At 43.5% G+C, this 12,176-nt stretch overlaps 1 protein-coding gene across 6 annotated transcripts in view; it reads right to left on the bottom strand.

Annotated features, from left to right (window-relative positions):
* LOC142575913 (cytochrome P450 3A41-like) overlaps window positions 1-12,176 on the bottom strand; it is an 84,208-nt gene that overhangs the window by 47,931 nt on the left and 24,101 nt on the right. For 3 of the 6 annotated variants that reach the window (XR_012826733.1, XM_075685708.1, XM_075685707.1), the window contains exons 7-13: window positions 11,975-12,120; window positions 10,033-10,148; window positions 8,818-8,908; window positions 6,045-6,202; window positions 3,911-3,999; window positions 2,975-3,112; window positions 2,128-2,290 (exon numbers count right to left, since the gene is read on the bottom strand). The exons of 2 other annotated variants lie outside the window; for them this stretch is intronic. Coding sequence is in view for 2 of the 4 variants with exons in the window: in XM_075685708.1 (XP_075541823.1) it covers window positions 2,128-2,290; window positions 2,975-3,112; window positions 3,911-3,999; window positions 6,045-6,202; window positions 8,818-8,908; window positions 10,033-10,148; window positions 11,975-12,120 (901 nt within the window). In the remaining 2 variants the exon portion in view is untranslated. Of the gene's footprint in view, window positions 1-2,127; window positions 2,291-2,974; window positions 3,113-3,910; window positions 4,000-6,044; window positions 6,203-8,817; window positions 8,909-10,032; window positions 10,149-11,974; window positions 12,121-12,176 lie in introns of those variants that run through there. One more of the 6 variants, XM_075685709.1, reaches the window with a different exon arrangement.

Here is a 12,176-nt window from a genome sequence, read left to right as displayed (position 1 = left end):
AACCTGCCTCATAGATATTCAACCTTGTCTGGATATATATTCACACAGGCGTCGCTCATCAATTTCGCTGCGGCGGCACTAGATGGCGCAGCGTGTCCAGAAAGAATAGAGTTTCTGTATATGGCTCCCTGTGGGAGCTATATACAGTAACTCTAAGAGAGAAATGCGAGAGAGCCTCCTGGCTGCATAAACGCCTTACATATAGGGCGTTTTGGGCGGTTTCGACGAGGTGGGTCCATACATTGCTTCACTGCTAATCGCAGTAACGTCGAAATTCATGTTAGATGGGTTGTGCCAACTTTGTTAACAATTACACCATTTGACATGGGCACACCGCATCGGTGTTAGAGAAATTATTTGGGAGTTCTTTGAAACGATCAGCTCCTGCCAACAAGGAGATTTCTCTGTTCAAATGTCCATTAAACGATGAATTCCATTCATTAGTAAACCGCTAAAACACTTTAAATTTAGATGTCTGATTCGAAATAAACCTACCAACTTTAATGAGATATTGCCTCAGAATATTATTTCAAGAATTCCCATATTTCTTGGTAAGACATGCAAATCGTGAAACAGGAAAACACTGAGACGTAGTTGACATATAACAGAAAGAAAAATATGCCACCCTTATGTGATGCTCACCTCACAGAGCGCCTAATGCATCTAGCACCTAGTACATCTAGCAATGCCAATAAATAATATCTATTTTGTGAACAGAATGGTCGCAAAGCCTGAATTCTCGCCCTCTAAGCACTATATTCCGCGTGTTAAATAAATTTCAGATATCTTCTTTTGTTTCCGAGTTACATAAGGCGGCCTAAAATTTTGGCATAATTGCGATAGCAATTGTATGGACACTCTAGGTGCATTTCTTCCGGCGCTGTCGGCGTCACTGTGAGGTTCCGTTACAAGTCCAAGGGCGATAATATCGCCACCACGCACGGTGTGCTCTATGCGCGAGTGAAATTGTGCGAGGAAGAGCCAGCGATCGCCGCTCAATCTTGCGCACGCAAGCGAGGAAAGCGGCAAGGAAGAGCGCCGTCTTGCGTCGTGCGCTAGGATGCGGGGGCAAGGTAGGGATGGAGGCGCGTTCTACTCCGGGCCGCTGTATCTTAAAAGCCATCCATGACGGAGACAGAGTCCGCCGTCGCACTGTGTTTTCATGGCTTAGTTCGTATGCGAGACGCAGCAGAAAGGTCAATTCGCTCGCTGCTGCTGCTGCGTTTCCTCACTCCAGCGTTTTGACAGCGAGTTTCCGCGGCCATCGAGTGAGATGTGTTCATTTTTGCATGTGCACGCATGACACAATGTTTGTTACTTAATTAGTAAGTGAATGTTTAGATGTTCTTACGGCCGATAAAACGACTATTCTTACTTCCTATAGCTATCTACTAATTTGCTGTTGCAATCGATGCTTCGCGTTTCGAGCGAAATTGCGACTTTCTTCCTCGACTTTTTAAAAATATTTACTAGTTTAAATCTACCATCCATGAGTCGACGGCACTCGCTGTTTTTATTTCAATAGAATTACCACTACTGATATCGATAGTGCTGCTACCTAGAAATATAACATCTTCTCTTTCATATAGATGTCCAGATCAATATCTTCATTTCCATGCATAAATTTATTTAATCAAAATAAAAGGTAATGGTGTTTTCAAGGGCCATATCATGGTCCAGACTGGTCGTATAATGCCACCCCTAAAAAAGAAGTTATCGATTTCTTCAAAAACTGCAAGCGTGATTCTAAAGAACGCCTTCCCATATGGGCTGTGCACATGACAGATTCAGAGAGGCAACAAATAATTTTCATCCCCCCTGATTTTAAAGCTACACTGTAACGATGCCAAGGGTTATTTATTAGTCTGGCCAAACTTTGTAAATGCGAACGTAGTGAACTATGACGCCATTATAATAATATTCGGTGAGTGCTCAACCTAATCTTGTGTAGACTTATAAGTTAACCCTGTATGTCATTCTTCTGTCTACCAAGTAGCTGGCGTGCGACACCCTGATGTTTTATTCGTTACCCATAATAAAAAACTTGACATAGCGGATTATATTGACGCTTATCTTCTGGGATGCCTGCAGTACAACTAATAGATAAGAAAGTTCTTTAGCACTTGCCATTGTTTCAGGGCACGTCTCAAACCTAACGTGCTGAAGCAGAGAAGCGAGAGTTGTCTTGGCTTGGATCATAGCGAGACGCATGCCAACACAGTTGCGTGGACCAGCTCCGAAAGGCAAGTACGTGAACGGCCTTATGGCATCCTTGTTCTCCGGCATGAACCTGTTGGCCAGTGTCAAGTATAAAATGTGATGCGTGAGCATTTTCAGCTAGGCCCGCCGTAAACAACAGCTGTGCATGGTACAAAAACGTAATTTACGACACCGGAGCCACCAAGCAATTGCGCGTGAAGCGTGAAACGTAAATAAACTAAACTAAGTCCAGTTTTATTCCACCTTCGCTGGACAAGCATCCAGGTGTGAAAAGGCGAGAGCAATGAACAAATGCAAGCCGTGCACCACCTACCATATAAACTTTAGTGGGAACGCACATTCTCTTTTTAAGTGAAGTTACTATCGCTACTTGCGCGAAGCCGTTGATTCTCCCAGCTGAGCTATCTCACTGTGACACACATCGCTAGTCAGTTTGCAAAATTTTTCGGGTCTGCGATGCTCCAAGCAAGCCAACGTATGTCAGGAGTCAACATAGCGTGCTTGCCCGCTGGCTGGCTTGTAGCACACTGTTAGTGGGAGGTCTGAGTGTTTGTATTCTTACTTGTTTCGGATTCAATAACCAGACAGCAACAGGGTCATCAACGTAAGGTAGAAATAAGAGCATTTCCCGCCCATATTTTACTTTTGTATGCTTCAACCGTGCCGCCGTGATGGCAGGATACAGTCAACAAAATGGCGAAAAGCAAGGAATTAGCACGCTTGTTGTTTACTTGATAACATAATGACCGCGTACCTATCTGGATTGAAATTCTCCGGTTCAGGAAAGTATTCCGGATCGTGGTGGATTCCAGCCAAGGGAATGTCGACGCTCATTCCTGGCTTGAAGTGGATGCCAGCCACTGTAGTTTCTTCCGTGCAGAGACGCATGGTTCTGTGGTATGAAGTTCCGATTTGAAATTGCGGCAATTCAGCACTACGAACCCATTCGCTTTTGACGAATTGTAATAGACCGCCCGATGATTTTTCATGTTCAAAAGTGCTGCCTAATCGTAACGTTTCACTAATTGAGCATTCTAACTCGATGCATCCATTGCGCTGCCTTTAATTGTCATCCCGTGCGTGCATAGCGATGTTTCTCATTTTCTATTTTACCTTTATGTGTGAGCAAATTATAAATGTCCGTGTCTGATGCTACCTCATTTGTCGTAGTACTTATTATGATTGTCACATATAAGCTGTACTCCTCATAACGAAAAGATGAAAACGCAGAAAACAATGCCTTAGACAAAGAATTGCGCTCTTTGCAGGTGTCTTTATAAAATATGCATAAAGAGCAAAACATGACTGAACTATTTGAACACGTATTGCTCTCACACCATGCACGCCTACGCAATAATGAAACATGTTAATATTCAACGTATCAGCTGTCGTCAACAACATTGTTGTTTATGAGATGAATCCTTTGATCAATCGTAGCATTGGTCAGGTTATTCCCGTTATACTTAAGCTTATACCCTGATCTTTCATATTTATGGAGTTTCGTCAACACACGCCTATCAAAAGATATTTTCTTTGGTATAACGGCATGTTGGAGAGCCACCTGCATATTCGCACACGCGAGCGCATAGGACCCCAATGTGCCTACATGTGGTCTTACTCTTCTGCCTTGTGCTGAAAACGAGTAAACGTTAAAGAAAGAGATACTAAAACATGTTTTCCTCATGCTCACATCGAGTCGGGAGTGCAAAGTCTCAACGCCTCTTTGAAGCAGGCTTCGAGATAAGGCATCTCCTGCAGAGAATCATAGGTGACTTCTCCCTGAAATGAAATGAAAAAAAAAAAATACATAAAACCTCGTCCCTTGCTTTTTGACTCTCATAGTCGGTAAGGTAAATAGACTGATAACATACACTACGCGTTCGTTTGATTGCCTTCATTTACTAAATTGCGTGAGCCCATTAGACGTTGTGCTGCACTCTGAATTCAAACGCATTGATTGACGTTTAAGTCCTCTCCCGTAAAGGAAAGAAACAAGCGCATGGGGATGAAAAGACCACACGCCTCGACTTTTGTACTTCAAAAACGCAAAAGGACCATGGTGGCCTCAATTCCACAGTGACACAATACAGCTGGAGTAATTGGTGCCGTCGGGCGAGGTTCAACGTCGCCGACGAGCAAGAAGCTCCGCTCCTATTTTTTGACACCAGCGCCGGACAGCATGGGTCAAGCGTGCCAGCATTCCTGGCGTGGATATGGCCTAGCGAGAGCAGGTGTCCGTAGGGTGCACGGCTCTCTGCGCATGGTTGGCAGCTGATATGGCAAGTAGCGCCGTCGGTGCAGTTACGGCCGGTTGAGGTGTACAGCCGTAGAGCATAGAATTTCTGCCGAGCTTCCCAGCGTCCACAGGAAATAGGTACCTTCGGTAGGCGTACTTCGGTGAGCTCAGAACGCAGAAGCGTAACTAGCCCTTGAGAGACCGAGGATAATTTTGTCTACTAGAAAGGAAAAAAACAGGCAGATGAGAAAAAACAGAAGTACACGAAGGTTAATTAGGGCAAAGAGCAGCTGTTTACGCTGGTACTGGAAGAGAATGGTAATTAAGGAAACTAAATATAATAGGAAGAGAACCCATACATAATAAACATAGGTAAAGTGAAAGATACCAATAAACGCTATACTGTGCTCTATCATGCACAAAGTCAGCATGTCCTCGAGAAGAGAAGCAAATCCTTTAAGGCTTTCTGTGTTGAGGATGTTCTGAACCAGTGTCCCAGGATTTTGTTACCTTCCAAGGCCCTATCGTCCAGTCTATCCAGCGTAGTTTAGGGCTATGTTCTCGCGGTATTGTGGTGAGCGCATTGACACAGAAGATGTCTGATCGCCTCTTGGCGGCAGCAGATGTCGCATACCTGATCGAGCCGTTCCACAGCGGAATGCGTATAGGCATTCATGAACGCCACGGCGAGCCGCAGGCGGCAAAGTGGTGTTGCTTCAGCTCGTGGTATTTCGGGTGGAAAAATTAGCTGCATATTTGGATCGATGCTATGGAGACAAGTGCTCGTGAATTCCAGGGAGCTTCACTGTCCCAAAGCAAAATTGTGGTACAGAAAAGGCTACTTAAGGGCCACACTTTTGAGACCCTACTTATGTCCCAAAGCAGGGTTGCTCACCAAAATCGAATTCCTGCAGCTTCATTCATTCCAGCCTGTGGTATCGGTGTACAGCTGACATCATCATGGGCAGTTACGGGTGTCTCACCCGCACAGCCATTACCAGAGATGGAACACTGTTACGGTATCCATTAATCCATACAGCATCCGCACAATATCTACGCTGTCCCTTCAAGATGTTCATTCACTAACAGACATAGATGTTTCACTTATCAGCTGAATGGAGGTGAAGCAGGCTGAACAACTAGTTGTTTATTATAAACAACTAATTGCTTATAGTTTCGCCACATAACTACTAGTTGTTATGTGGCGAAACGTCGACATATCACACTCAATCAGGTTAAAAAGAGATGGCGCAAAACATCAGGGCAGTGGGAGTGGGGGAATGGTGACGGACCATTTCAGCCAGGATTTATTGCGAGCCAAATGAGCTAGCGTTTATGCAATGTACTTGATAAAACAGCTACACACAATGACGAATAACAATTCATCTCTTCAAGGCTGCCATTATAGGCGCCGCCTATGTATGTCGGAAGTCAAAAATGAAATATTTCATTTAGGCTGTGCTCGCTTCGTGTAGAAGATAACGGCACTTCCGTTCACATTTTTCACGAATTCGCACCTGTGAAATGCAGCTGTTTCCTTTACATACGTGATATACACAAGACAGACAGAAGAACATTTATCCCATACCTCCGAAAGTGCCTTGTCTACTTCCGCAATGACTCTGTCTTGGCATTCGGGATTGAGGGCTAGGTAGTAAGTGGTAGTACTAAACGCCGTCGAAACTGTTTCCACGCCGGCAACGAAGAATACCAAACCCTGGGCAGTTATTTCTTCCAGTGACATTTCTGAAAAATGTGTTTACAAGTTTAAAGTTAGTCGGGTTTTTTTATTCAGATCGCTTACGGGCGGAAAATATTTAGGTTCTTTGTGCGAAAGTTGATGGTTGACTAAATATGTACAAACGCAGCCACATACGCGTGAAATACAGCGATAAGGAAATAAGAAGCAGTATGGAATGACGAATAAAAAAAACTACAGTCTGAGGACTAGTGGCAATGATAATCTTTGAAGCAACAAGCCTTGATGACATATACTGCTGACACTTTTGGGAAAGGCGATAATCACAGGTAGTTTTCCTTAACGCGAATACTGAGAGGTCAGTATGAAAAGAGGACATGCGGTGTAGCCGCATCCATTTTTTTCATTCATTCATTCATTCATTCATTCATTCATTCATTCATTCATTTCATTTCATCATTATCATGTTAGCATTGTTTCAAGTCAGGGGTCCAGAAAAGCCTGATCGCTAGTTTCAATTACGCCGAAACGTGGAAGTATAAAGTAGCATAATCAGTACACATGATATGAGTAACGGGAAGTAATTGCTGCAACGAATTTGCTTTGACAATTTTATTCTGTACTTATAAATTCAATTTTTTGCGAAAGAATTTGATTTCAGAAAAACTTCCGCAAGGACCTTTGCTTACAAAACCCTACAACAGTTCTGTGTTCACCTACGTTTTGTTTAAATGGTTACTCGCCAATTTAAATTGCAGGGAAAGCCAGCGCATTGGCGGCCAATTATTTTAAAGTTTTTTTCATTATCAAAGTTATTTGTTCCCTTTGTGCTTGAGCAGCGTGTCATCTTGAGAAACAGAAGCCTTATATTAGCGTGTATCATTATATAGGTCAAATCAGAATACCGAGCCTACCCTGTCGTACCTGTATGGGCATAGGCGCTATAACGTAAAACTCTTCCAAACTTTTCTATTCCAATCCCGCAATCAGCCCTCCGCGATTGGGGAAAAACGTTGTTGGACTACTCCCACTTCACCTGTCTGTCAAGCGACGTCACGATAACCACGATAGCTCCCCATCTGATATGACGTGCACACAATCATCATGTATGATTTGACTGAACAAAGGAAAAATAAGTACTTATGATACGACGCCTTTTCGCCATTAGCTCTCGCCTATTGACCAAAAGTTTTCGGGTTGCACCCACTTCACCTGCTTGTCACGCGACGTCACAAAACCGCAAAAGCTCACCACGACTAAGGGACGTGTACGCGTTAAAGATGCATTAATATGCCGACCAAAACTGAATTTTTTTCTTAATAGCCGCAGGCTGCCCCGTTCCGAAAGGAATAAAAGATGGCTGCCGCCGATCGCTCAGGCACTGGCTACTCGCACTTGCCGGAGAGCATGGGTTTATTTGCGTGTAATAAAACTTTTTGCATGGCCATGTAACGTTTTCGAGAACTTTCGGCACGTTTACAACCTCGTTCTACCAACACTTGTTTGCTGAGGATCCGTTTCAGCATCATTCGTAAGCTTCCGTTGTATGCCGCCGCGGTTTTTGACGAGCTACCATAACCTGAGTAAAGGAAAGCGGACCAATCACAGACGCCAGCACCATGCTTTTCATCCAGATATCGATTTGCAGTGCAGTGGCTCGGCCCTATCGAATCCATCTCCACTTGAGTGTGCTCCTCACCTCTTGTGAGACAAGTAGATAAGACAAGCCGCTCAGTGTAGGCAATGTTATTCGTTTTTCAAGCAAACAAAAGTGACCTCCTATGAACGAGGAGAGCACTTGATTGGTCTGTTGAGACACCCCTGCTGGTGACCGCCCAATGCTTGCGTCGGAGGTTACGCAAATTTGACGTCAGGAAATTGAAATAAGAACATATAGGACTAGTTTTACGTTATAAGGCCCCATATTTCTCTTCAGTTGGAACCGAGTAGCCAACGAACATTTTCATGCGGGTGTGCTTTTCATTGTGAGATTTCTGGGGCATCTGTTGGAAAGTGTGGCGATAGTCGTAAACGTCTTCTGTCCTTCAGCTCTTACGTGCCCTGTAAATATACATAAGGCTTAAGTTGGAGTGGTGGGTAGAAAACTGTGGAGGAAGACATTTAAAATAGCGACGAAGCGCGGGCTAGTCGGGAACCGGGAACATATCCCGGTTCTAAGTAAATTTGGGCGCGAGGACAAGGAAAAGAAAGCATAGCTTAGACACCTCGTACATTTTATCTTACGTCCCAAGGCTCAAGATTACCTAACGACATTTAGAAGGAATGAAATTTGCATATGCGATTAGGAAGAATCGCCCGAAACCTGTCTAGCCGTTTGTCCTTTCTCCTAGGCATTACGCCCAAAAAAGGTTCGCCATAACCCTTTTTTCAAAGGCCCTGCAAACTTTAGCATGTACTGAGGTTCACCAGAATACCAAAGAGTGACGACAATAAACTTTGTCACGTTTTAGAGCGTTAGGTAGCGGCATAAAGCACAAGCATTACAAAGGATTACAAAGCACCCATAGATAGCTGTAACGCCGCTTTCACTAGACCGAAAACCCTTGGGGAAAAAAAGACTGCACGCGGTTGTAAGGCAACGACTTTCTTAGCCTTTGAAACCATTTTCTTCGGAATATTACGACAAAATGGGAACACTTACTGTTTGCTGTAGCGTTCTCTGTCTTTTTCTGTGAATTATCTTCCCAGCTGTAGTCAGCGTCCATAAATATTTGAAGAAAGTCGTCTTCTACCTGCAAGCAAAGAAGCAGAAAACTTGAGGCAGCAAGCTTGTGGATTCATTGCCATCTCAACTGTGTAACTGAATGTGTGTGAAGAAACCATTTGTGTTGTGAGAGTAAAGTGATTCGGCAAAGCTGTCGTACTCTTAGTTTTCGTTGAACAAACAGAGCAAAACAAACTATTCATTTCGTCTATCCATAGTCTGGGAATATTGTTGTTGAAGCCAGAGTCTCTTATATTGTTAGTCTCTTAATTTGCTGAAGCCACCTATGCGAGTTTCCTAACATGCGCTGCTCAGGTTCCGAAGGCCTTAATATAGGTATGCGATGCTTGTCTCGGGCTTGGCTTGGCCTAAAAGATGGTCATGTCTGAACATACAAAGTTTTCTTAACATGAGGTGCCCGCAAAAAATATTTATCCACCCGCACTTCCCCGTCTTTCAATCTTGTTTCATCAATCCAATCTTTCACCTTTCTATTAAGGTTACTCACATGATTTTCAACAAGTGAGCGCGGGAAACAAACACAGCCCATTGAAAACGACTTACAGTGACCGCTGATTTTTACATCTGTCCTGCAGCTTTCGCGGCTACTCGCTTTTTCTTACATTTGGTATTATTTTGCAAGTAATGATCGAAATATAGAGCAGTCTCGTGAAGTTGAAACTTACGTCACTAATTTACATGCAACGTGAACACAGCTCAAGTTTGGCTGCAGCGTCAGCATTGTGTGGTGTCAAATGGCGCAAACACCTCATGTCAGAAATACGTCAAAGAAAGTCGCATTTTTACTTGCGGCTGCAAATAAATATATACCTGAAATGTTGGTAATGCAAATTATCTCTAGGGGCATCAAGTACCACGTTTAAAAAGCTTTGAAGAAACTTTCAATATGCGTTTCCCATGCAACTTTCAAAATACTGAAGCGTTATTAGAGGGTTATACCGTAACTTGTACCGGCTTATGCAGACTTTGTTCAAACCTCCACGTAGCTGCGACTACGCTTCGTGTTGTCACGTGTACCAATAATTTGACTTAGGTGTGAGCTTTATGTTAGAATAGTGGCGCTTATACTTATGTCGGGCGAAAGGGCGCTAACGTTCATAAACACCTCCATCCAACTGTTCATCACTTCACCTTGTTCTTCGATTTCCGATCTTCAATCAAGACTGAGACGAACGCCTTAAACAAATCGGTGGATGACTTCGGAGGATAATCAGGTTTCAGAATCTTGCACAAACTTGGCATGAGAACTGGAAGAATTTGGAAACAAATTGTGAGCTTTCTCATCCAGTTAATAGACAACGCTAAAAAAAACACATTAACTCATGCATGCTTGAGTACTTTTGTGTTCCAAAAGTTTCCCTGGCGGCTATTCAGTGAGCCCGCATCTGCCACGTCAGAAAACTGTTCACGGAAACGCACGAAGGTTTTAGTTGCCTTAAAGAAAAGATGAGTTTTCTTCTTAAAAACACTTGTTTCCTTTCACTTCAGATATCCGCTCCGCGCCTTGAAAACTTCCAGGCGCTCGAGTACTGAAGTACCACTTTAGCAGCAAAAAAAAAAAATAATAATAATAATAAGTGAACCGAAAGCCTTCTCTGCGACTTTTCTGGTTATATACAATTGTGGTGTACAGCGCACCAACATTTCCGCCTTAGACGCGCGCTTAGTGACACTATTATTACGGACGACCGCCATCGGAATATTGAAAGGATGCCGCGTGTATTTAAGTGGCCGTACTGTAGTAAACACCACAAATACGCATTACTCTCTACGCTAACCTGTGGGCTTCTGGCTTCACAAACTGCAGGGCATGTTGCAAATAACATAATACTGCTAAAATATTTGGATCTTAGTAAGAGCACGTTTGCAGTATTCCTGAGCGTCACATGCAAGCCCAAAGCACCAGATTTTGTAATGTGACTGAGAGGGCAAATTTACAAAGCTTTTCTTTCATAAATTTTAATCGTCATGCTCCAGCCGCCTTTGCTAATAATATGCGGAACATTAAGATTGCCCCATTTCTTTTCTTACGTGCGCATGGGTCTGCACAGGGACAGCGTGTACTGAGCCAGAGCATGTTCATGGAAACCCGGCTTTCAGGATTATAAATGCGCCTACATGCAACTCAAGGAGAGCTCTCGTACAACACGTAGCAGAATGCGAAGTCTTTTTACCTTCGTAAGGTTCTAACACTTCTGGCTTGGACGTCTTGATTCGTATTTGCAGAACTGCGGTTTCATTTAGCGTGAGAAATATGCTCCCGGCTTAAAAGCTGAAACAAAATTTTGCCAGTGCAACCATCTTACTTCTTCGCCCTGAGAGGATTTGTGCATGGCGGCATTGCTGCTGCACGGTACATCGTCTTCGGTAGGTGACGTAGATACATGCACGAGTGATTCATTGAATAATTGCGCCTAATGATATTTATCTATTACAGCGGTGTGACTCGATTTCTGCTAGTCGCGATAACGTAGGTGAGTACCATATTGCCACGTTCTTGTGACGGTGAAGAATCACAGTGGCACAACTGCAATTCACGAAGCTGACTCCTTATTTGGCGAACTTGCGCTCACAAAACAAGTAATACTTAGAGCACAGCAAAGCGACAAGTACGATCGCGAAACTCTGGTTGGAGGGCCAAGAGCGTCGGCTATTTGAACATGACTCGTTAAATAGTCTAGCGGAATCGCTGGTACTGGGCTGCGTTCTAGAACGGTCAACGCTATTCGCGTCATGCACGCAATAAGATAACGCAAGGTTCGGCGACAGAGAGGCAAGAAATATAATCCGCAACAGCATTCGAGGAAGTTCAGATACAAGGATACGGCCTTGCGCTGAGCGACAACTTAGTAATATTTGTTAGCCTGTGATAAATGATCGCCGAAAACACATGAACGATGCACACGTGTCTCTATTGCTCCAACGCAGAAAGAAAAAAAGAGGGAAAAAGCTTTAGGAATATGTTTTCTACTTCGCTTGTACCTTATGGCATAGCCAAATTTAATAGTCATATATGCTAATGCAATGATATTTGGCTCTCGTTTCCTCTTATCAGAAAATACACGTTACTCACATAACATCAGTGCTCTCCAGCCACCCGCATTCATATATATACCCTCAAGAGATTTTAATATAGGATGGTTGGTGTCATTCTCGCTGTTGATATCAATACTGTAGTTCAAAGCAGCCGTGATGTCGAGTGCCGTGTGTGTGGCGAGCCTGCAACGAAAAAAAAAAAGCTTTTTTTTTTCACATCGTTCCAATATAAAAGCTAA

Source organism: Dermacentor variabilis, chromosome 3 (assembly GCF_050947875.1).
Source record: "Dermacentor variabilis isolate Ectoservices chromosome 3, ASM5094787v1, whole genome shotgun sequence".
NCBI classification, from domain to species: Eukaryota; Metazoa; Arthropoda; class Arachnida; order Ixodida; family Ixodidae; genus Dermacentor; species Dermacentor variabilis.
The sequence above is the reverse complement of the archived record's forward strand: the minus strand, read 5'-3'. Positions and strand labels throughout refer to the sequence as shown.